Below are 25030 nucleotides of genomic sequence, written 5' to 3' on the forward strand. Positions count from 1 at the left end.
ATCACGCAGCTGGTAAAGGGTAGGGCTGGGCTTCAAACACAGGCCTTTCTAACTCTCCTGTCCGTGCTCTCCCACCTGCCCTTTCCTGCTGCTCTCAAGGGACGTCCGCCCTGAGAGGCAAGGATGCTGAGACTTCCATGTCGGCTCTGGCTGGGGTGCTCTTTCGGCTTTCTCTACTTTTATTTTTTTATTTTTTATTTTTTTTAACGTTTATTTTTGAGAGAGAGAGAGAGAGGGAGAGAGAGAGAGAGAGAATGAGAGCATGAGCAGGGGAGGGGCAGAGAGAGAGGGAGACACAGAATCCAAAGCAGGCTCCAGGCTCTGAGCTCTGAGCTGTCAGCACAGAGCCCGGATGCGGGGCTTGGACCCACGAGCTGTGAGGTCATGACCTGAGCCAAAGTCAGACACTTAACCAATTAAGCCACCCGGGCACCCCAACTACTTTTATTTTTTTTAATATATATTCTTTTAATTGTAATTTTTTTTTATTTTAGAGGGAAAGAGAGCTCGTGAGCAGGGAGAAGCACAAGGGTCGGCGGGGGGGGGGGGGGAGAGTGAGAGAGAGAGAGAGAGAGAGAGAGAGAGAGAGAGAGAATCTTAAGCAGAATCCACACTCAGCAAGGAGCCTGACATGGGGCTCTATCCCACGACCCTGGGATCATGGCCTGAGCCGAAATCAAGAGTCAACCGACTGAGCCACCCAGGCTCCCCTGGAGTTCTCTACTTGTAGCCTCGAGTTGTTAATTATTATTTCATGCGTGTTTTCTCTCTTCTTCAGAGAGCGTGAGATCGAGAAACATTTTTTCTTCTCTCTAGCAACTGAAATGTTGACTTGGACCATGAAAGCTACAGAATTGACGGTGTTTCCCTTCTTGCCTTGCTTGCCAGGAAGCTTGTACTTTTTGTCATACTGCTTCTTTCTCCCTTCCAGGGATTTCATTTTCTACCTTTAATATTGTCTTTACTTATGGGTTTTTTACTAAAAGCTGTTCCACTCATAGAAGGAGCTGTGTAAATAGAGCTTAACTGAATGGAAAAGGGCAGATTGCAAATCCCAAGTACATAATTCAAGTAAAACTATGAGCTTTAGGAAAGGGACGTACCTTCTTTTTTTTAAAATTTATTTTTCATTAAAAAATGTTTAAAATTCACATCCAAGTTAGTTAGCATATAGTGCAATAATGACTTCAGGAGTGGATTCCGGTGATTCATCCCCTACATATAACACGCAGTGCTCATCCCAACAAGTGTCCTCCTTAGTGCCCCTTGCCCATTTAGCCCATCCTCCCACCCACAACCACTCCAGCAGCCCTCAGTGCGTTCTCTATATCTAAGAGTCTCTTTTGTTTTGTCCCTCTCCCTGTTTTTGTAGTATTTTTGCTTCCCTTTCCTTATAAACATAAGGGAACATTTGTATCTTAAATTCCACATATAAGCGAAGTCCTATGATATTTGTCTTCCTCTGAGTAACTAATTTTGCTTAGCATAATACCCACTAGTTCTCTCCATGTTGTTGTAGATGCAAGATTTCCTTCTTTTTGATTGCTGAGTAATACTCCATTATATCTATGTACCACATCTTCTTTATCCATTCATCCATCGATGGACATTCGGGCCCTTTCCATACTTGGGCTATTGTTGATAGTGCTGCTGTAAACATTGGGGTGCATGTGTCCCTTCAGAACAGCACACCTGTATTCCTTGGATAAATGCCTAGTAGTGCAATTGCTGGGTCGCAGGGTAGTTCTATTTTTAGTTTTTTGAGTCACCTCCATACTGTTTTCCAGAGTGGCTGCACCAGCTTGCATTCCCACCAGCAGTGCAGAACGGTTCCTCTTTCTTCGCATCCTCACCAGCATCTGTCATTGCTTGACCTGTTCATTTTAGCCATTCTGACGGGACATACCTTACTTCTATTCGCCCTGGCTCTGGCATGGTAAATTTTGCACAGAAAGCTCAGTGGTGATTTTCCCTGGCATGTGTGGGTCAGCAGCTTTCCTTGCACTAGAATAAAATCCAAAGTCCTTTCCCCCGGGGACTGATCCCTGCCTACCTCTTCCCACTCATCTCATGTCACTTGTCCCTTGTTTATCAGAGATAACCATCTGGGTCATCTTTTAGGTCTACCCACAGGCCAAATTCTTTTCTGTGAATTTCTGTGAAAGGAGCTTTGCACATTCTGTTCCCTCTGCTTGGGACGTTCCCTCTTCTCCCATCCCCTGTGTTTGCCGGGCTCACCCTCCTTATGCTGCAAATTTCAGCTGAAAGTATCAGTTAGAGGCCTTCACTGACCGCTCTATTTAAAGGGGTTGCAGTTTCTGAAACCACAATTACACTATATGTTAACTAACTTGGATTTAAGTAAAATTAAAAAAAAAATGAAAGCACTGCTTTCAAAATTAAAAAAAAAGGGGGGGGGAGTGGTTTGCAGTATCTAACCTTCAAAGATGGTGCCTAATGTTTCTTCACCTCTCAGCTGCATTCTACTAATCCCATCAGGAGGAGGAGTCAGTTTCTCCTCCCCCTGGAACTAACCTTGGGGATTTGCTTTTTGTTTTGTTAAAATTTTTTTAAACATGTTTGTTCATTTTTGAGAGATGGAGAGAGACAGAGCATGAGTGGGGGAGGGGCAGAGAGAGAGGGAGACACAGAATCCAAAGCAGCTCCAGGCTCTGAGCTGCCAGCACAGAGCCCCACGTGGGGCTTGAACTCATGATCTGCAGATCATGACCTGAGTTGAAGTCTGACGCTGAATCGACTGAGCCACCCAGGTGGCCCCGCTCTGATCACCAGAATATAGCAGAGGGACCTGCTGAGGCTTCTGAGTCTAGGCCCTCAGATGGGGAGCAGCTTCCAGTTTCTGCCACCTGGAATCCAGCTGCCATGCTGGGAGAGGCCCAAGACACCTGGAGGGGCCGCAGGGGGCAGAGATGAGGGGTTCGGGTCGACAGCTTCCCTGAGCTCCGAGCCAACAGTCAGCATCCACAACAGCATTGTGCGTGAGCCCGTTTGTTCGTCCCAGCCCAATCAAGCCCTCAGATGATTGCATCCCCACCCGTCATCCTGTGGAGCAGAACAACCACCCAGCTGAGCCCTCCGAATTTTGAGGGATAATAAAATAGTTATTATTTTAAGCCACTAAGTTTTAGATGACTGAAGGAGAGGTCAACTCCTGTTTTGTTTTGTTTTGTTTTGTTTTTTATATCCTTGCCCCACCTGGGTGGCTCGGTTGGCTGAGCATCTAACACTTGATTTCAGCTCAGGTCATGATCTTAGGGTCATGGGATCGGGCCTCCGTCGGACTCTGCACTGGCAGCACGGAGCCTGCTTGGGATTCTCTCTCTCTTTCTCTCTTTCTCTTCCCCCCTCTCTTTCTCCCCCTCTCTGCTTGTTTCCTGCTCACACATGCATGCGTGCATACACACTCTCTCTAAAAAATAGATAAATAAACTTGGAAAAAAGAAATCATTGCCCCAATGCATTTACTTCATAGCCCTCATGAAAATTTGTGATTATGTAATTATTTGATTCTTAACTTGCTAATTTTCCTGCTTCCCCTCTGGAACAGGAGTTACAGGAGGTTGGGACCGCGTCTCTCTTGATTACCACCATCTCCAGCATCGAGCACAGAACAGCATGTAATGGGAGCTGAATGAATGAATGACTGGAAAGCATCAGGATGGTCCTCTAATGCCTCTGGGAATCAGGCTGGGGCATCACCAGGAAGGAGGTGGGTATGACTCAAGCCTTAGCTCTGGAGGGCTTTCGCAACTCAGAACTGCGAAGCCTTTCCTGACACGACCCTGGCACCCCAGACCCCCTGGTCCCTGCCAGCGAGAGCTGCCCCTCCCTCCTCCTTGCTCTTCTGTGCCCTGTGGGGCCGTCCATTAAGGCACCTGCGACTCTGTGTGCTTTTGTGTGTGTAGATGATGCAGACAGGACAGAGTAGTCAGTGTGGTGTAGGACTCTGGACCCAGAGACCCCGATGTTTGACCCTGTGCTCTGTCACACTGTGGTATCTCTTTGTGCCATGGCTACATTTTTTTGAGTGTTCACTTACGTAAGTGTTTATAGGTATCAGGCACTGTTGTAATGCTTTTAATTCATTTATGCCACCTAACAATCTTATCAGATAGGTGCTGTTATTATTATTTTCCTTTTACAGATGAGGAAACGGACTCATAGGTAATTTGCCCGAGGTTAGGCTGAGAGTAAGTGTCTAGAGCCTGGCAGCGGCTTGAACCTGGCAGTGAGAATCCGGGACCTACCTTCTTAACCCGCATACGTTTCTGCCTCTCTGGGCCTCAGTTTCCATATCTGTAATGGGGGTAGTAACACCTGCTTCACAGGACTGCGATGATACATGATTTGATAGTGCCAGGCGTATTGTAGGCTCTCTATAAATGCCAGTTTGCTGTGGTAAGACAGATAACTTAGGCTTCCTGCAGGAAAGTACCTGTCCTTGTCTGTACACTCGGGACCAAGATCAAGGACTGGTAGAGTGGACGTGGTCAATAAACCTGACAGACCGAACGAATATGTTTGTGTGAGTGGTTCTAATTCCAGAAGCGTGTGCCGTGTGTGTGCACACGCCCATAAAAATACGTATGTGGACACACATAGGCTCACATGCTGTGTGTGTGTGGGGGGGTAGGGTTGTGTCTTGAAGGTGTGCATGAGTGAACCTATATGCACACACCATATCTACACATTTGTGGAATGATACGCCGGCAAATGTTTGATAATCAGCTCTTCGTTAAAAAAAAGAAAAAAATCCCTGGGGTGCCCAGGGGGCTCAGTTGATGAAGCGTCCTGCTGTTGACTTCAGCTTAGGTCATGATCTCACGGTTCGTGGCTTTGAGCCCCATGCCGGGCTCCATGCTGACAGTGCAGAGCCTGCTTGGGATTCTCTGTCCCTCTTTCTCTGCCCCTTCCCGGCTCATGCTCTCTCTCTCACAATAAATGAACTTAAAAAAAATCCCCCATTTACAGCAGTTGCGCCCTCCCTTTTCAAGGTGCCAGGGTGGCCTCCTGGAGAGCTGAGAGGGGATACGTGTGGCCCACCTGTAGGAGGCAGTCCCAGTACACCACTGGCTGCTGGCTGTCCGTCTGCGACAGCCTGTGGCTGGGAAGGCAGCCGGCAAAGTTCCTCGGGCCTGGGAGAAGTCTCCGCACGTGGCCCAGAGAGGCCTCTTTCCAGAGCCCGTGCACCAGGGGAGCCAGTGGTCATTGGCACCCAGCCAGCTCTCTCTGTGGTTGGCCTGGAAGCCAGTCCAAACTGACCCTCCTGGTTAGTCAGGTCTCCTGAGACAACAGCCTTCCCTCCCCTGCCTCCACCGCCCTCAGAGTTCGGTGAGGTCAGCACTCTAAGCCTGGAGCGCCAATGGAGAAGGGAGGAGAAGGAGCCCTTCAAACTTCCGTCAGGAGGGGTGGCTGGGGACTGCGGAGGCCAGGAGACCAGGGCCTGGAGCCTGCGGGAAGCGAGTTCCCTGCGCAGGTGTGGACACGTTGCTTGCCCTCTCTGGGCTTCAGCAGTGCCCTTTTGCACGAAAGGATAGGTCTTCTGAGCTCTGTGACCTCTTGCCTTGAGGGCTGGACCTGAGGATTTGAAATCTACATTGAAAAGCCAGAGAGAGTCTGTGCTGACCTCAGACTTGGGCAAGAGGGGCCCCTGTTTTGGGCATTGGGCTTCGGGGAAGCTAGCTGTGGCCCTCTAGGCCATGCCCCCTTCCGTAGGGGGAAGAGTCCATAATCCAAGGGCATGTGCTTACCCTGAGCCCACACCCCTCTCTCAGAACTCTCTCTCTGGGGCCTGCTACTCTAGAACTTCTGCCCAAAGGATCCTAAGCCAACCTCCAGGGTTGGCTGCCATCCGTCTTGAGGTTGGGTTGGTGTGAGGGATGGTCAAGGAGTTGTTGTTTGGGTGTCTGTAGCTGGAACTCGGGCGTGCAGGCTGGGATGGACACCCGCTTTGTGCTGAGCAGACCTGGAGGTGGGAAGGGAAGGGGGCCAGGCTTGGGCTAGGAGCCAGGCTGGGTTTGCCCCTTGCCACTTTTGGGTATAGCATCCAGACCAGGCTGAGAATTCCAAATTCCAATCTAGTATTTTAGGTCACCACGAAGAGATGTTTGTCAGGATGGAAGGATGGAACGTATTTTAAACTTTGTTTGTTTGATTTGTAGCCTTTAAATATTCAAGTTTATGCTTTGGGGGCTCTGTATCTACTCCTACCCTGGGGCTTGCAGATGTTAGGGGTGATCTTGGGGGAAGAGATGTTTGGGGAGGGGGTGGCTTGGTGGCATGGCCTGATGGGACCTGAGCTGAATGGAGCAGGGAGTTCTGAATGTGGGCCAATTCCAGAGTGGAGTTTTCTGGGGCCTCATGGTGTGGGGATGGGCTTCTCTTAGGTCTGGGTCACTTGGGTCTCCTTTGTGTACATCTCCTTTCTCTTGGACCCCAAGGAGACCTGTACAATGACTATGTTTCCTCCCCACGTCTTATGCACTGTCTCCCCTCCCAGGGACCCTGCCTTCCAGAGCTCATGAAGAATCCTTGATCTATGTCGGGACTGGGGTCGTGACATCTGGGATATCGTGACATCTGGGATCCTCCCCAGTTCCCATCCCTGTGTATTATCATGGCTGTGTCGAAGATCACATATAGGTGACTCTTCTGGCTTTCCAAATGAAAATATTCAAATAACCAGGCCAGTGAATCCCAGCTATTGTAATGAATGAGATTTCCGTGGGGTTTTGTTTGTTTGTTCGTTTTGTTTGTTTTTTGGTCTGCAATGTTGGATATCAGTAGGACAGAATGAAGCTCTTTTCTCTTTTCAGAACAATGTGTTATAATGTTTTCATTCTTTCATTTTTTTTTTCAACGTTTATTTATTTTTGGGACAGAGAGAGACAGAGCATGAACGGGGGAGGGGCAGAGAGAGAGGGAGCCACAGAATCGGAAACAGGCTCCAGGCTCCGAGCGGTCAGCCCAGAGCCCGACGTGGGGCTCGAACTCACGGACCGCGAGATCGTGACCTGGCTGAAGTCGGACGCTCAACCGACTGCGCCACCCAGGCGCCCCTATAATGTTTTCATTTTAAACAAGCTTTGGTTAGCTTTCCCTTTTCCTGTTTGTCACCCATTTGGTTGTGAGTTTGTACCTGACCTTCCTCGTTAAGGATAATAAATTCAGCAAGGTGGTGATGGGCAAGGGGGCCCAGAGAAGCAATAGAAGGAGGAGGAAGGAAGCGGTTTACAACTTGCCAACGGATGAGTTCCTTTTTGTTTGCTTTTTAAATCTTGATTTGATTTTGGAAGACCTTCTTTCCTCCCCTCCTATTCAGTATGACAGTTTTTCTCAAAGTTAAAAGGAACTAAATGAAATGTGTTTAATGGATTTTAAGAGGTGTTTACAGTGCTCTTTCAAATAGCTGATGTTGGCAGTTTGACCAGACCAGGGCTGGACATCGGCAGGCTGGCTCTTTAGCTGCCTGCAAATGGGGCCTTTCTCCAATGTCAAGGGTCAGATTCTCCTGTTGGCATCTTGTTATGGGCTGAATGTTTGTGGCCTCCTGAAATACATGTATTGAAGCCCTAACCTCCAGTGTGAGGCTATTTGGAGGTGGGGGTCTTTAGGAGATAATGGGTTAGATGAGGTCAGGAGGGCGGGGCTTCCATGATGGGATTAGTGATCTTTAAAAAAAATTTTTTTTTTAACGTTTATTTATTTTTGAGATAGAGAGAGACAGAGCATGAATGCGGGAGGGTCAGAGAGAGAAGGAGACACAGAATCTGAAACAGGCTCCAGGCTCTGAGCTGTCAGCACAGAGCCTGACATGGAGCTCGGGGCTCAAACTCATGGACCGCGAGATCATGACCTGAGCCAAAGTTGGACGCTCAACCGACTGAGCCACCCAGGCACCCCAATGGGATTGGTGATCTTATAGGAAGAGAAAGAGAGACCAGAGCTTGGTGCCCTGTAAGCACACAGAGAGAAGGTGACCATTTGCAAGCCAGCAAGAGGGTTCTTATTGGGAAGAGAATCTGCCGGCGCCTAGATCTTGGACCTCCCAGCCTCCAGAACCTGGAGAAGTAAATGTCTGTTGTTTAAACTTCCCAGTCTAGGCCTTGTGATAGCAGCCTGAGCAGACTAGGACACTCCCCATTTTGTCTCTCCTGTTAGGAGAGACCCAGGGCTTCCTGCTAGACCCTCCTCATTTGCCTCCCAATCCATAGTCCCCTCGGAGGAGCAGTTCCGTGCAGGGAGCCCTCTGAGTCCACCTGCAGGGTCACGTTCATTCCAGGCTGTACACCTTCATGGGGAAAAATTGAAACCCTGGAGTGTCACTGGGAATGTTGAGTGGGGCTGGTTTGTTCTAAAACAAAGAACTCAAGGACATCATGCTTGCCATCTTCAAATATCATATCCAAAAGGACGATTGTGTTCGAAAGGGAAGGCACTTGTTCATTGTTGCTGGATTCAAAGGAAGAAGTGGATTGAAATTCATCTTGCAGAGGAGACTTTGACCAATGAACGCTGCCCAGCCCAGGCTAGGCTGCCTATGGAGGGGATGAGCTCCCTGTCTCCAGAGGTGTGCAAGTATCCCTAAAGGATACTTACGAGGAGACTCATGACCTGTGGAGTGGGGACATTCTACTGCATGGCTTCTAAGCCTCCCATCCCCCAGCTCTGAGACTGCACAGCTTCAGGATTGTTTAGTTGGGAAAGCAATTAAAGAAATCCACTGACATGAGGACCAAGCTATAAAAAAAAATCTTTATTTCATGTACCAGGATTTTTTTCTTTTTTTTTTCTTTTTTAAGTTTTCTGCTTTTTAAAATTTTTTTTTTCTGTTAACAGTCTGAAAAAAAAAAAAAAAAAGGACCCACCAAGAAAATAAATCGGAGGTTGGTTTCTTGAACTGGTTTGAGTTGGGGATGAGCAATCAGCTGCCCCGGCGAGCAGTGCCCTTGACAGCCCCCCTCCCCGCTCCCTCCCTTCGGGCCCCCTAGCCCTTTCTCCACAGTGCTGGCTTCACCCTGCACCCAGATGGCCTTCTCCAAGCGACCCAGGCCCCAGCCTGGAAAGAAGCGCCAGTTGCTACCCCACAAACACTCTGCCAAAACCCAGAGAACTGGGGCCAATTTTCCTCTTCCGACAGCACCCGTTTGTCTGCTGTTTTCCTGGGGCCTCTCCTTCTCTCTAGTCCTTCATCTTTTTCAGGTTTGGAAGCTGGTGGGGTGAGGGAGGGAGAGAGACTGCGATTTCTGCCCAGACCGAGAAGGGCTGTGTTGCCACCGCGCTAGCCTTGGCCGCCTTGGCTCTGCCCCCGGGGGGGCGTGGCCTTCTGTGCGCTGGGGGACCAGCAGATGTTCTGCCTTGTGGCTCAGGCTGAGTTTAGGGTTCCAGCTGCAGCTGACTTGAAAAAAGGGCTTTCCTTTCCTACTCCCCGCAACTCTCCAGAGCTCAACTTTAGGAACTTCAGGCCAGGCCAGTGCGAAGCAAACCAAGTGGGGGCCAGCAGGGGCCCCCCACTTTGAGCAGAGTGGCTGGCAGGCTGGGCTGAAATCCACACTTGAGAAAGCTGTTGGGTTTCCGTTAGTCGGAACTGGCCTTTGATGGTCTGGGAAGAAGGTGGGGGAGCAACACGGGACGCCCCAGACTTTAGCCCATGGTGTCAGCTTAATTTGGGGGGTTGGTCCTCAACCTGCGATCCCCTCCGTCCCCTCAACCTTAACCCCTCCCAGCAAACCTCAGAGGATCCTTTTTCTCTGACCCCCAAAGGCAGTGGGGAAGGCCTGGCGGTTGTTAATCTTTTCTCTCAGAGAAGCCCCCTTCACTCTCTGTGACTGGGTTATGGCACTAAAGAAAGGGGACACCAAATGAAGAGTGACTTTAGGGACCTCTGGTGCCTTCTCCCTCTCTGTCTGAATGGCAGGATATGTTTGCTCACATGTGTGTATTTTTGCTCTGACATTGGATGTGGGGGCAGGGGCTTGGGAGCACAGTGAGGAGGCATATGGGGTGTGTGTGTGTGTGTGTGTGTGTGTGTGTGTGTGTGTCTGACTGAGAGGCTGACTGATGATTTGGGAATGTTCGCAATGTCTGGGGGCTGGATGGCAGCTATTTTGGTCATCCCTGGCATCTTCCTCTGGGCAGGTGGCACATCTTAAAAGTCATCGACACCAAGAATAAGAATGGGCCTTTGAAACTCATGTAGGTCAAGCCTTATGCTTACATAGGGGAAAACTGAGGCCCAGAGAGGCCATCGCAGCAAGGGATTCCAAAATCCAGAGCTAGATTTTAGACTGGGGCCCTTTCCATGCATGTGAGTGTGTGTGTGTGTGTGTGTGTGTGTGTGTGTGGTTGTTGTCAATGGCTTTGGAGGGCATGAGTCAGTGTTCTCTGAACCCTGCCTCTGGCTATGTATGGGAAGGAAAGGGTTTAGGCTGAGAGTGTATCCCAGCATGTCATTGGAGCACAGGGCCCGGAGGAGTGTGTACGTGTGCGTATGTGAGTGTGTGTGAGTGGGTATTCGATCTCCTTCGTGTAGACCGGGTTCTCCATCGTGATTCTCTCTCTCTCCCACATTAGCAGCACCTTCCTGGTATAAGGAAGAGGTCTTTCCTCACAGAACCCCCCTGTCTCTCCCCCCAGGGCCCTCCTCCTCTCCCTCCCCCTGAGCCCAGCCCTTATATCTTGCAGCAGTTTGGTTTTGTTTTGTTCTTTAATGGATTTGTATATTTGTTTTCTGTTTTCTCTTTACAAGTTCCCTGCTAAATTTTAAGTCCCCCACCCCACCCCATTGTTTTGTTTTCACAGTTTAAAGCTGGAAAAGAATTAAAAGAAAAATACTATCTGATTTTCTTGCAAGTAAATCCACTTATTATATATTTACATTTATTTATAGTCTGTGGTTTTTTTATTAAAAAAAATCACCACTTGTTTTTCCTTTTTCTTTTGTAAAAAGAAACCTTTTTGCAGTGTCGTTGTTGGACTCGCTGGGCCCCCGGGAGGGGGGCTTCAGTGAGTCCAAGGACCCCCAAAGGGTCAATGAGCCCCCCTTCCCAGGGGGCTGGGGGCCTATGAGTCTGGGGGTCCACCATCGCCCCAGGGTCATCAAGTGGCCCTGAGGTGAGAGGTGAGGAGGGAGAGCTGCTTTATAACCCCCCGGGGGGTGAGCATCTCCCGCTCCTAGGGACAGGAGCTTGGGGTGGTGACCCCAAAAGCTCACCCTGAGGATTCCAGGGTTTCTGGGCATCTTGCAAGCCAAAGGCAGCCATCCCCTCTCCTTCCCCTCCCTCAAGGCCTAGGAAGTCATCACAGTGGGTTAAGGACCATTAAGGACTGGGAACTTGGGCGCTACGCAAGCCCCAAGTGCACCCCCCTCCAGGCACCTTTCGGACAGGAGGGACCAAGGACTCTAGGGTCACCTGGAGGCCTACAATTGCCCCATCGATGCTGGGTGGAGCCGGCTCGCAAGCCTCGCGAGCCTCGGAGCTTGCCCAGCGTTCCTGGGGCAACCATCCAGAGGCTCCAGGGACCTGGCAGTGACCGAGGGGCTCACCCGGCCCCGGGGCCCCTGAGTCTCCACCCCCCCACTCGCCCAGGGAGGCAGAGCCCGCTTGGGGTTAAAGAGAACAGAAAAGTTAACTCTCCCGCATTAAAACAAAAAGTAACATAAACCCCTGATAAATGCAGAGAACATCCCCCTTCCTTTCCGCTCCTTCTCATTTTTTTGCTTTAATGTTATCTTGGTTCCCTTTTATTTTTTCGTTTAAATTGGTTTTTATTAAATGTTAAAATAATGGTACATGGGAAATCATGCATTTTCTTTTAGATTTATTTTCTATTTTAAATTTTTTATCCTCTCTCGCTTTTTTTTTTTAAAGTTTGTTTTTCTTTCCCTCGGTTAATATTTTTTCACATTTCCTGTCGTTTTGCTTCTGTGTTCCTCTTATATTTTGTTCTTTTTTTTTCAAATTTACTTGTTATGTTTTTCTCTTTTTTGTTTTTTTTCGTTTTTTTTTGTTTTTTTATTTTTTTGTTTTTTTGTTTTTGTTTTGTTTTTTTTTTTGCTCTTGGAAGGTTTCCCCTTCCCCTTGGATGGTCGGGTTCCCGCCCCCTCCCCTGCTCGCCCCACCTCCCGGCGCACGCGCCCCTCCTGCGGCGCTGCCAGGCCCCTCCCCCACCCCCTCCCGCGGGCTTCATACGGGGGTGGTCCGGCGGTTGGCTGTGTTGGAGTGGAGAGAGTCTTTGTTCTCCTTCTGGATACAGTTGTGGACTTGGAGGAAGCTGTTATCCCTGTCGGAGTTGTAGGTGGCGGTGGGCGTGGTGGCGGCCTTCAGGGGGTCCCTGCTGAGGGTGTACATGGAGATCTCCGTGGACGGCAGGGTGTTGAAACCCTTGATGCCCACGGGGGAGGCGTCCCTGGAGTGTGAGGGCTCGGTGGAGCGGGAGCTGGAGCGGCTTCGGCGCTGGTAGCGGTAGCGGTAGCTGGGGATGCGGGTGATGGCGGAGGCCTGGAGGTAGTCCGTGGCGCGGGCGGTGGCCCGCAGCTGTTTGTGCCGGTCGATAAACATGTGCACCGCCAGCACCCCAACCATCTCGGCGATGATGAAGGACAGGGCCCCGAAGTAGAAGGACCAGCCGTAGGAGTAACTATTCTTTTTGGAGTCGCTCTTGGAGGGGTCTCCGGCATTGGCAGATATATACACGATGATGCCAATGATGTTACTCAGACCTGCGGGGCACAGGGACGGGCGCGGAGGGGTGGGAGTCAGAGCGGGGGGGGGGGGGGGGGGAGGGTTAGTTTCCAGCAGGATATCAGGCCCTGGGGAGGGGGGAACCGAAGGGCAGGGGCAGCTGGACGGGCTCTCCCTGATCCGGAGTTTTCAGGGTCAGTGCTCTACAGTGACATAGGCAAGCATCACCTTAATATTTTTGTCACGCCACTGAAGAGAGCCACAAAGGGGAGGGCAGTTGGAGATAAAGATGCGGGAGTGGAGGGGGAGAAGAGAGAGGCATTCTACAGCGCGTTGAGTCATGATAATGGACACTGTTTATTGAGCGTCTGCTACCTGCCTTCACTATTGAGCGCTTTTCAAGGGGGTTGCAAACTGAGGAAAGGGATCACAGGTTAGGTAACTTGCTCCAGGCTGCATCAGAGATTTGAAGCTGGGATTGCAGGAGGTTCAGACTGGCTCCTGGAGCCAAGACTGCCTGGAATCAAAGCCCTTGGCAAGGTAACCTTAGAGTTTCCAGATCTGTAAAATGGGGAGAAGGATAGGACTGGCTCTTGTGGGAGTGATTGATTAAATGACTTAATACCTGTGAGGCTCTTGGGGGCGGGGGTGTGGTAAGGACTACTTAAGTGTTCCTCATTCTTGTTAAATGGCTCATCCCACAGCCGTGTTCTTTCTCTGGCATCTGTAGCAATGTGACTAGTCCTGTAATGGGGCTGAGGGACGTGGTTTTAGGTGCCTGCCTGCACCCAAGTGGGACAGTGAGGGGACAGGGCAGTGAGGACAGGCCCAGTATTCTGAGAGGGACCTGGGATCTGGGCCCTTTTCTAAAAGGTAGGAGGAAGATGGGCCATTTGGGCTGAGAGACGGGGTCTGGGGATGTTCCTGGGGGACTCCGTGGCGGCGGGGGGCTTGGACGTTGTTGTGGGGCGGGAGCCCCAGCACAACCCACCTCCCCTATGACATGACCTGTTGCCAGTCCTGGAGATCCCTCTTCCCCCTCCCCCCTCTCTGTCGAGTCCTCCCTGTCGCTGAGCACCCCAGCCTCAGCCTTTTCCCCCCAGGCAGGCCTGGGCTCTGGCCCAGCGCAGCTCAGTGGCCATTACCTGCAGACACGAAGAAGATGCCGGCACTCAGGATGATGTTGTGTCGAGTCTTGTAGAACTCACTGGCTGCGATGCAGAGTCCACCCATGAAAAGCAGAATCACACTCAGGATTGGGAAAATGCTTGAGGCCCTCACAGCCCCTGCAGAACACAGAGGGTCAGGGAGAGAGAGAAGGGCACAGCTGTGAGCCAGAGGGACGCTAGGGGGAGAGAGTGGCCCACGGGAGTGGGAGTGGGGAAGGGGAGGGGGAGCAAGCCACTGCCCAGCTCGTGGCCCTTCAGGGGCTCCTCTCTGCCTACAGGACCAAACCAGGGCTTCATGAGGCCCACAGGGCCCTGTGTGACTTGACCTCTGCCCCCCTCAGGCTTCATGCCTCCTGGTCCCCGTGTCTCCTCTTGTCAAGCCACAGCACCCTTCCATGTCATGTAATTGCATGCTTCTGACTTTTGACGCACTGACTTTTCTTACTAGAATGTTTCTCCTGTTCCTTTTGACTCAGCAGATTCTATTCATCCATTAAAACTCAACTCAGGGGCGCCTGGGTGGCTCAGTCGGTTAAGCCTCTGACTCCAGCTCAGGTCGTGATCTCATAGTTCGTGAGTTCGAGCCCTGCGTCGGGTTCTGTGCTGACAGCTCAGAGCCTGGAGCCTCCTTCAGATTCTGTGTCTTCCTCTCTCTCTCACTCTCTCTCTCTCAAAAATAAATAAACATTAAAAAAATTAAAAAAAAAAAAACCCTCAACTCAAATTCGCCTCTTCTGTCAAGCCTTCCCTGACTTCCTTAGGCAAAGTTATTTTTCCCTTCCTCTGTGCTTTGGGGCACAAGGAGAGGCAGCGTGTTACAGTGGTGAGGGAGTTGCACAGCCTGGATCTGGATCCAGCTTTACCATGTGTTAGCTGTGTAAGTTTGGGTAAGCTGTCGCTTTGCGCCTCAACTCTCTCATCTATAAAGTGGGGACGGTAATAGTGCCTACCTTGCAAGACTGCTGTGAGGATTAGATGAGTTGATTCTGATAACGCACTGGGATGAAACTCGGAGCGTATGTGGTAAACACTGGTTAAATGATATTTATTACAGGAAAAAATTGTTTCTACATATGCTGCTACCATAAAGCCATGGGGTCCCATGAGGGCAAGGACTGTGGCCTTTTTTTTTTTTTTTTTGGTTCTTTCTTTTTATTCTCTCTGTCCCCACCACACCTCTGTGTCAAAGACCCAGTAGGTCCCCAGTAAAGGCTCACTGAGTGAATAAGTGTGGGGAGGGCTTCCAGAAAGAAGCAGCAGCAGACATGTTACCAATAAAAGAAAAAGTAAAAAACAAAGAACAACAACAACAAAAATGCCTTCAGGATAAGATAAGAAGCAAGGACTGACAAACAGGCAAGAGAAAATATCTTCAGGAACATTTGCCACCTGCAGGTGAGAGGAAGGAGGACAGAGGGACGCAGGGTGGCTGAGGGCAGGGGAACGCAGCTGGGGGAGAGGCAGGCTAGGCAGGCAGGCTGTGTATGTGGGGGACAGTGTCCGGATGAGGTCCTCCCTAAAGGGTCTCTGGAGAGGAAAAGAGCTTTTCTCTCCAGATTCAAATAGGCAGCGAGTGACCTCAGAACCCTGATTGCTCGTCCCTGGAGCTGTGGGCCAGGCAGAGCCATCTGGAAGCTTGTGTGAAGAAAAGGAAGTTTTCTTTACGTGTTTGGGCTGTTTAAATGGCTTCTGAGGAAGTTGGGTCCTATTAGAGGGTCTCTTGGCTCAGCCGTGGGGTGGGGGTAAGGGTTGGCTGGGGATGTGCATCTTGGAGAGGAAGGTGCCGGGGTCGAGCCTCCCCTGGCTCCCCACCCCTTTGGGGGGCAGTGTGGCGAAGAGAGTTTTACTGTATAGAACTCGGGGCATTTTTCTAAGAGGATTTTAGGCAGTGTGCTGCAATGCGTAGCATAAAACCCCTCTTCTCTCTTCCCATGGATCTTTAGGAAGTCTACACTGCTTACTGATGCTGTTGGGTGAGTTGATTATTTTAGGGGGACTTGAAGAAAGGTGAACCTGAGCCGGGGCCAGAGGAGGAGGCACACAGAGGGTGCAGTTGGGTTCCTGGGCAATCGGGCTTCCCTTCTCCCGCCAACGGATGGGCCACCTCCCCCCAGACCTGAGCGTTCTCCCCCAGCAAGTCATTTCAAGAGAACCGTTATGTCCCCAACCTGGTCGCCCTTCCCGCACATCCCTACACACGCGCACACAAATTGCAAGGTGCCTGGACTTGCACAGTCAATGCTGCCTGAATCCTCATCTTCACAAGTACAAGGGGAGAGGGGAGAGAATCTCTGATAAGCACCATTCTGTGTCGAGCCTTGAACGAAGACCTGACATACATTCTGTAATTTAATCCTCATAACAGCCCCATGGGCTGTGTTTTTTAGCCCCCGTCTATAGACAAGAAAACTAAAGCTCAGAAAGGCATAGTAACTCGCCCAAGGCAGCCCAGCTAGTGAGTCAGGATTCAAGTCCGGATCGGCCCAACTTTTGGGCCATCCTGTACTCTCCCTCTGGGGCTTCCAAGGAGCCTGGGAGGGATGCTGCAGAGTCCAGAGATCTGGGTGTAGGGTCCCAACTATGCCACTCACTTGCTGTGTGGCTGAGACAGGTGCCTCGTCCTCTCTGGTTTGCCCACGTGCAAAGCGGGTGTGGACCATCAGATGATTTCTCACGCTTCTGCCCTCCCTGTGTGGATACGATTCCTGACCAGCTGGGAATGGTGGGGGGGAGGGGTGACGGCAAGAAGGAAGAAGGAGAGGTTGGTGTGACTTCCAAGGGGGCAGTGGCAGTGGCTCAGATGAGCAGAGGGAGACCCAGATGGAGGCTGGGCAAGGAAGCTACTTTAGAGCAAGCAGGGACTCTTACATTGGAGAAGTTTCTCGAAAGAGTTCTTTCCCGCTAGGCAGTGTCATAGGCTGAGTGGGGATTTGGGAGTTCGTCACATCTGAGCTCAGACACGGGCCTTGTCCCTAACAATGTGTCCTTGGGCCAAGGGTCTTTACCTGGCTGAGTCTGTTTCTGCATCCGGGAGAATGGGAAAAATAACCCTAATACCCAGCTCCCGGGAATGTAAGGTTTGCTGTTCACAGGGCAGTCGGAAGGCCAGGGGCCTGGGCATCGCGGGGGAGCTGGTTAGAGCCTGCAGATTCTTGGGTCTTACACTGCCAGCTACTGAGTTAGATTCTACATTTTTGCAAAAGCACGTAACACAAGTCATGTGCACGCGAAAGTTCGAGAGGCACTGTTGTCAAGGTTACATTGGACCATGGCTGTTCTGTTTCTACCCTAGAAAGGGTACAGTAAATGGTACAATCGTTATTATTTCTATCGTCCTGCCCCCTCCATCCAGACACTTCTTCCCCATGAATTGCCTTGATTCCCACTGAAGCTGGGGTGGTTTTAGTGCTAAAGTCTATCGCGAGGAGCAGAAAGTATCTGGTTTATTCAATGAACAAATATTTATCCATCTCCTATGAGTAAGCATATGGAACTCTGCAGTCCCTACCAACAATTCTGGAGCTCTCCCTACAGCATCCTACGTGCCTTACATGGATAAACCCATTTAAACCTTACACCAGCCCCACGAAGCCATGGCCTTGGCTTCAAGGAGGTTACAAATGCCTAAAGCAGGTATTGGCAGACTTTTTCTGTAGAGGGACAGGTAGTAAATATAATCATTTGTGGCTTTGCTGGCCATATGTTCTCTGTTGCAACTACCTAATTTAGCTGTTGTAGCTTGAAAACAGCCACAGGCAATACGTAAACAAATGAGTGCGCTTCTATTTCAATAATACTTTATTTACAAAAACAGTGGTGGTGGTGGGGGGCGCAGATTTGGCCTGCGAGCTGCAGTTCGGACATTTCCTGGCTGAGAACATAATATGCTGTACTGGGGAAGGGCCGCATGGTCCCGGAGTGGGGAGATGCTTCGCTTTTAACTAGCTGTGGGTCCAATGAATAAACACAGGTCGAGTGCCCGCCGCTGTACCAACGTCCAGGCTGGGCATGGAAGACACAGGGGCTCAAAAACAGGCCTGGGCCATGTCTTTATGGGGCTTACATTCTCATGAAGGAGATACATGTCGTCAGGTAATAACCCAGATACTATGTAATTATCAACCAGGATAAAGTGCTATGGAAGAAAGGTATCCATATGGCACCATGAAGGTATGTGACAGGCTGATGTCACATATAGATGGCCAATGTTCATCGAGTGGTTTGTGTACCCCAGGGCTGTTCTAAGCACTGTGTATCTATTAACTCATTAGCTCTCATTACAGCTCCGTGAAATAAGTACTTTGGTTAGCCCCCATCAAGCGGCAGCTAAAACTTGAGGTACAGAGAGGTTAAGCCATTTGTCTGAGTCCGCCCAGCGAGGAAGTGGGGAAACTGGGTTGTGAACCCAGGAGGTCAGCCTCGAGGGCCTGTGTGTCTTCACCACCGCCCTCCCCTGCTTTCAGACATGCACGTCTTGCCCCTCAGAGTATCCTCTGAGCTCACGTGGGCATCAAGGAGGGCTTCCCCCAGGGAGTGAGGCTGGGGCTGGCATCTGAAGGATAAGGAGAAGCTAACAGGGCACAAGAGAGGCGGGATGCAGAGTGTTCCAGGGAGAGGAAGCAGCGTGTGTGCGCTCCAGGGCTGGAGAAGCATCCTTGCTCAGGGAACTGGAAGATTCTGGATCGCAGAGAGCCACGGGAGAGCTTGGGGAGCCCTAAAGGGAATGAGGCAGGCCAAGGTGGGGGGCTCACGAGGTACAGGCTTGGGGCACAGAGCTGCGGTGGGCTGAAGCTGTAATGGGGGGGGGGTTGTAGACACAGAGGTGGGGCACAGATGCACCTGCCTGTGGAAGAGCAGAGGGCTTAACTTTGAGGCTCCGGGCACCCTGGTGTGAAGTAATGGCCCAGCAGGGGCTCGTGCAAATCACGTGGTATGCCTGGCTTCCGCTTCCTTGTCTGGATTAGGTGATCTCTAGGGTCTTGCCTGTCTCTGATGGCCCTGTGTCCCCCAGACCTCCCCGCAGGGTCCACTCAGCCAGCCAGGCCACAGTCTCACCTGTTCCCTGTGCCAGTTGTGGCCTTTGATTAAAATGGTAGTCTTACCAGGTATATGGAGGGCGGGCTCCCTATTTTCCGGGCGCAGTGCTCAACCCTTTATGTCTGTGTTCCCACCTGGGTTTTTTTTTCCCCTTCTAAGCGGAGAGGATCAGCGAGGAGCTGGCTCAGGGGGGGTTGCTGGGCTCTTGGGCTTTTGTCCCTCACTCCCCTCCCGGCTGTGCTGGATGGGGTGGCCAGGACCACAAGTGTGAGCGTGGGTGCGAGAGAGGTGGGGAAGGGGAGAGAGAGGAGGAAGGACAGAGCGAGGGAGAAGGAAGGAGGAAGCGGATGACGATGGATGAGGGGAGAGAGAGAAGCTGAGAGCGGTGGCTTGGGAGCCCGGGCTCCACACGGGGCCTCCTTGGAGCCCCGTCCCAGCCTTCCCACCGGCAGTGTGGCCTCCGTGCCTCCAGTTTCTTGCCTGTGTAATGGGGACACCAACAGCACCTACCTCCCGGGGTGTTGTGAAGGGGAGCACAGGTAACATATAAAGTTGTCAGGTGTGTTCTATCTAATGACATAAGGAAAAGAGTTCCAGAAGCCCTGGAGCTTCCTTGGGGAGTGCCATCTGCGCGGTGCCAGGTGCTGTCCCATTCCCTGTTGTCTCCGGGGCTGGTGATCAGCTGCACCAACCCAGGAGAGAGGCGCCCTGCGTGCCTCCGCCGGCCGTGCCCCCTGCCCTTCTGAGCCTCAGTTGTCCCCCCTGCCAGAGGGAGGTCACGAGCACACCCAGCTCATAGCCTGCGACGAAGAGTAAGGAGTAAATACATTTCAAGCAGTTAGAAGAGCGCCCGGTATGCGCCAAGCACCAGGAAATGTTAGTTTTCTCATCTTGGCAGAAGGCACCATTGCTGTTTCTCACGGGCCCCGGGTTGGTGTTGATCACAGTGCGGGTTGTGAGTCAGGACTAGGTGGGGAAGTCAGCGTGCTGGGTGCCACCAGCACTTAGAGAAATGAAGGGGGACAGAATTCAAAGTGTCAGCGTGCGTGGAATGCACGAGGTCAGAGCCGTTTTGAGAAATGTTTGCTCTGGCTGCATGGATGTGAGTGACTAGGGGTGGTGGCTTGGGATGTGCCCCAATCACACTGTGACCAATGGGAAATACCAGCTCCCATCTCCTGGACACAACACACACACACACACACACACACACACACACACACACACAGCCTGCAGGGACCTGTAGACACGCAGCAGACACGAGCAAACACACATTCAGACAGACGCTCAGATGCGCGGACACACGGGCACCGAAAGACACAGAACACAGCAGACTCATACACTTGTGCACAAAGACCGACACACTGACAGTCACAGGAAGTCACACCTGGGCCACCTCTGCCTCTTCCTCACCCGCTCGCAAGCTTTGGTAAGGATAAGGATGGGCGGGGGCTGGGGCACCGTGGCAGACACATCGATGGCCCCCCAGAGCTGGCTGTGGGCAAAACAGATCTGGCCATCATTTCTTCCTGGGCAAGCTAGTGACAGGTGGGCTAGAGCCACACTGGCCACACCTTCGTGGGGCCAGATGTCAGGAGGCTCAGGGTGGTGGCCAGGGCCTGTCACCAGAAAGTCCCTGGACTCTGTGTTCAGGAGAAGCTTTGGAACTCCTTAAATACCCATGGGGGTTGGGGGTAAAAATGTTCATTCATTCATTCATTCATTCGTCCCATTAGATATCTATGGGGCGCCTTCCTTCTGCTGGGCCCCCCAGGAGGCCTGAAGCTTGGCCTGATGGCTTGAGAGCAAGTGAGTCCCACTTTCTTGCCATCCCAGGAGAAGAGCTCTGCGTTCCTGTCCAGCCCTTCTGGCATGTTCTCTCCTCCTCCTCTGTTCTAGGTCCTCCATCCAGCTGGTGGAGCAGGGATGGTAGGGGTGGCCCGGGCCACCCACTTGCCACCCCCTCAGCCCCCTTCCCTGGGGCCTCCTCCTCTTCCTGGCCTCTAAACCTTGGCATCCTGGGGCTCAGACTCTGCACCTCTTCTCTGCACCACCGCCTCGGGCCATTCATCGGCTCGTGGCTGTAAATATCATCCCCAGCTGACAACTAGCAAACTCCTGTCTGGGCCAGGGCCTGTCCCGTGAGCCCCAGACCCCAAGGCGTCTCCCCGGGGAGTCCCATAGGTTTCGCTGACTTAATGTGGCCGACACTGAGCTTCCGATTCTTCCCAATCCCAGCCTTGGACTCAAACCTTGACACCTTCCTTTCCTGGGAAATCCACAGGTAGGCTCTCAGGAAAGCTTACATGGCAATCCCTTGGGAATATTTTCAGGCTCCGACCCCTTCCCACCTCCTTCACTGCTATTACTTGGGTTCAGGACGCTGTCTCTTGTCTGGATTTATTGCAGTAGGTTCCTAACTGTTCTGCCTGCTCCTGTCCTTACCCTATTTCAGTCTTTTGTGAACGGAGCAACCGGAGGGTCCTGTAAAATGTGAGATAGTGGGACTCCTCTGCTCAGACCCTCTGATGGTTTCCTGCCTCAATCAGAGCAATACCCAAGCCCTTTCTAGGACCCACAGGGGCCCCCGGGCCTCTCTTCACTGGCTCTTCCTTGGCTTCCCCTTGCTCACTCCACTCTTGTCTTTCTGGCCTCACTCCTGCGCCTCAAACATTCCAGGCTCCAGTCTCAGGGCCTTTTCACTTGCTGTTCCCTCTGCCTGGAACATTCTCCCCTCACATTTCCACATGGCTCCCTCTCACCTCCTTCAGGTCTTTGCTCAGATTTCACAACAAGGATTTTATGGGCAACCCCCTCTCCCCGGAATTTCCTATCCCCCTTTCCTGCTGGATTTTTCTCCGTATCACTCCTCATAGTTTAATGGACCATATAATTAACTTGTGAATTTCGTTTGTTGTAGCTTGCAAGCACCATGAAGGCCCGTCTTAATTTTGTCTGCAGGCAAAAAGGACCCACGGCCCATGGGTAGCTCAGATCTTTCCTGGCCTCCCGAGTACTGGGACCTCAGGCCCAAAGAGCCAAGGAGAAGATACTCAGTGGGTTTCTCGGGAGCTATAGCTCTGCCAGGAGAGGCCCACAGCCCCATGCTTACACACGGTCAGGCCTCTTTCCGTCCGTGCCAGCAACGTGCTGGCCCTGTGTCGGCCTCTGAACAGATCCCGCCCTTAGGTTGAGCAGAGTCCAGTAGACTGTGCCCCTGACCTTGGTAATAGCAGGAGCTCCTGCCACCTTTCTGGAGCCCACCCTGCCCGCCCCGCTGCCCTCCGAGTGTGAGGCAGGCCGGGCACGAACAGTCAAAGCCAGAATGTTTGGCTGAGCCCCTTTCCAGCCTCCTAGGTCTCCTGCCCCCCATCCTGCCCCTCCTGCCAGTCCTCTGCTGTCCTCTGGAAACCCCTTGGGGTCCGGCTCCAGGACCCACCCCCAAGCGCCTGTGCTCCCCTCCCCCCACCCCCCCCAGCCATGTCTCCCAAACAGCCCCTCACTTCTGGCCGCCACCACAGCTATCGCTCTGGTCCAGGCGCCATAGCCTCTCACCAGGATGCCAGCAGCAGCGGCCAACTGGCCTCCCTGCCCCCGCCCCGGCCGGCGGCCAGAACGGACCTTCCACATCAGTGTCCCCTGCTCACGGTTCCGTCACACTTAGAATGACACCCGATTGGGCTCCTCCGCCGCCTCTCGGACCTCGTGCTGTGGAATGTCTTCCATTCCTGCACTGCACTCAGCCAGCCGGGCCTCCCCTCTGACCCCCCCCCCCCCCCGCCTTAATAAGGCCCTTGCTCTCTCACCAGTCCCCCCTCGGCACGTACTTCCCCCAAGTCCTCTCGGCTCTGTCCTTTTCCTCATTTAGAGAAGCTGTCCCGACCACCTGTCCTCAGTAACACCCCCCACCTGCCCTCCGCCCACCGCCTCACTCTCCACCCCCTCACAGCCAGTTCTGGAACGGTCCCAGGGGGCTATTTGTGGTCTTGCCCATTGCTTCTTTCCTCCACGAGAGTGTCACCTTCACAGAGGCACCGGTTTTGTTCTGTTCACCCTTGGATCCCCTGTACTGACAACAGGGCTCTGCACGGAGTGAGTGCTCAGTGAATGTCTCAAGAGTAAATGAACGAATGCTTCTAGAGGCCCAGTCTCAGCCTTGGTGCCGCTTTCTCAAGGGGACGCTGCTGGAATCATCTCTGGTTTGGGGGTTAGGGGCCAGGCTCCCTCAGCACCACACACTCCATTTTATCTCTGCCTGCGTCTTGGCATTCATGCTACGTTCACAGGCCTGTTTCTATATAGTGAGCCCTCAGGGACAAGGGCGCTGTCAGCCCCTCTCACGGCCTCCCACGTGGCAGGTGCGCTGTGAGAATGGGTGTAACCGACCTGAACTGGAAGCCGGCTGAAGCCCCGCCCCCCTCCACGCTTCAGTGGGGCTGGGGATCCGAATAGAAGAACGATCGATCGATCGATCCCTGGCTTCTAGCGTCTCTAGAGCTTATGAAGAATGAGACCATCTAGTTAGAATGTATTAGGATTTAGACTCTATTGATAAGGACAGGAACTCCTGTCTTCCGGCTTTCCAGAATTACTTTTGTCGCCTAGCCCAAGATTAGCGTAGTCTAGATCAGGGGTCAGCAAACTATGCCAAGTGCAGCCTGCTGCCTGTTTTTGTAAATGAAGTTAAGTTTCCTGGGAGCACAGCCACACTCATTGGCTTCCATTATGTCTAGACTCCATGGGCAGCATTGAGTAGTTGGGACAGAGGCTGTATGGCCCACAAAGCCTGGTATATTTGCTGTCTGACCCTTTATAGAAAAAGTTTGCCGACTCTTGTTACAATGCTCAAAAAATACTGTTGGGTTAAGTAAGCTTAAATCAGACCCTTGGAATCCTGCCCTGTTAACAGCAGTTAACCAATTCAGGTCTTTTGTCCGGGGACACCCCAGTGAACCAAACACTTTCTGTGATTCTCTCTTAAACAATGAGGCTATGGAGGTATGGAGTAGGTAGAAACAGCCACTGAAGACTCCTATATCTGCCCTTTATGTAACAGACAACATTTATGGAGTATCTGCTGTATTCCAGAAGCTGTTCTAGGCACAGCAATGAAGGAGACAAAGTTCCTCCTTTGAGCCCTCTAGCTGATTATCACATCCTTACTGTGCTCAACCAGGGTGGCTCCTGGCACGAGGCTTAGGCTGTGGTCCCCCTACTCCCACCGCCACCAGCAGGCCGCATCCGTCCAGCGCCGCGTCTCCCGAGGCCAGCTGTTTCTCTGAGGGGCCTCCCGGCCAGGCTGGGCGCTGCCTGGGGCCACGGGCTGCGCCTGTTTTTTTCACCTGGATCTCCCTAGCACCGAGCGCAGGTTCTGGCCTAGGTCTCAGCCCACTTTTATGCCACCGCACTGCTCCTGCAAGAGCCCCGGACGTGGTAGTGGGGAACGATAGCCCAACCCGTCTTTTAGGACTTCCATTTAAGAGCAGTGCCTTTCGGGAGTTCATAACCGGAAATGATGAGCATTGTAAGATATTTTTCTCCCTTTCAAAAGAAGTCTATAAATTACATCGTGTTCCCTTCCTTTCTCTTCCTCGCCACTGGGCTGACTTCATGTTCCATGGGCTTTTCAATGAAACCAGGTTGATTCTAAGGCTGACCCGAGAGTTGGCTTTGATGTGAAGAGTAGTTACTGAAAGAGACAGGGTGATCCATGTAATGAAATGCCTCCTATATTTTCCATAAAAGTGATCAGAGGGTGATGCTAGCCATTCTGCTGGGGGCGGGGGGGAGGCGGATGGGAGGGAGGCTTTAGCGGCCTCCGTGCGGCTGGGAAGGTCACCGGGGACAGAAGGTGGGGACGCTCCTGGTGGAGAGCAAACCTCTTCTAGAAGAGCCTCTTGAGAGCGTGGAGCACAGCTTTCACCCACTTCTGCTTGGGTGGCTTTGCTGTCCCAGGTGTCAAGGACCCTCAGCCCCTCTCCTGGAAATCCCTTTCTCAGGGAGCGTTTTACCTTGTTAGTTTTTGTTGGTTCTTGAGAAGTTTTCTTTGGGACTCAAAATGCTTTCTCTTGATAATATGCCTCAGGTGGATTTAAGGTCACAGCATGTACCTCAGGATTT

General features: G+C 52.0%; 1 protein-coding gene and 1 long non-coding RNA gene across 11 annotated transcripts in view; one reads left to right on the plus strand and one right to left on the minus strand.

The window, feature by feature from the left end:
* Positions 1–25030, plus strand: part of LOC106981062 (uncharacterized) — a 109976-nt gene that overhangs the window by 16916 nt on the left and 68030 nt on the right. For all 10 annotated transcript variants that reach the window (XR_008300492.1, XR_008300493.1, XR_008300489.1 and 7 more), the window contains one exon: positions 3569–3730. This is a non-coding gene — a long non-coding RNA (uncharacterized LOC106981062). The remainder of the gene's footprint in view (positions 1–3568; positions 3731–25030) is intronic.
* Positions 8831–25030, minus strand: part of CACNG2 (calcium voltage-gated channel auxiliary subunit gamma 2) — a 111364-nt gene continuing 95164 nt past the window's right edge. The window contains exons 3-4 of the mRNA XM_027070848.2: positions 13850–13990; positions 8831–12742 (exon numbers count right to left, since the gene is read on the minus strand). Of these exons, the coding sequence (XP_026926649.1) occupies positions 12207–12742; positions 13850–13990 (677 nt within the window). The 3' untranslated portion in view covers positions 8831–12206. The remainder of the gene's footprint in view (positions 12743–13849; positions 13991–25030) is intronic.

The sequence above is a fragment of the Acinonyx jubatus genome, chromosome B4 (genome assembly GCF_027475565.1).
Source record: "Acinonyx jubatus isolate Ajub_Pintada_27869175 chromosome B4, VMU_Ajub_asm_v1.0, whole genome shotgun sequence".
NCBI lineage: Eukaryota > Metazoa > Chordata > Mammalia > Carnivora > Felidae > Acinonyx > Acinonyx jubatus.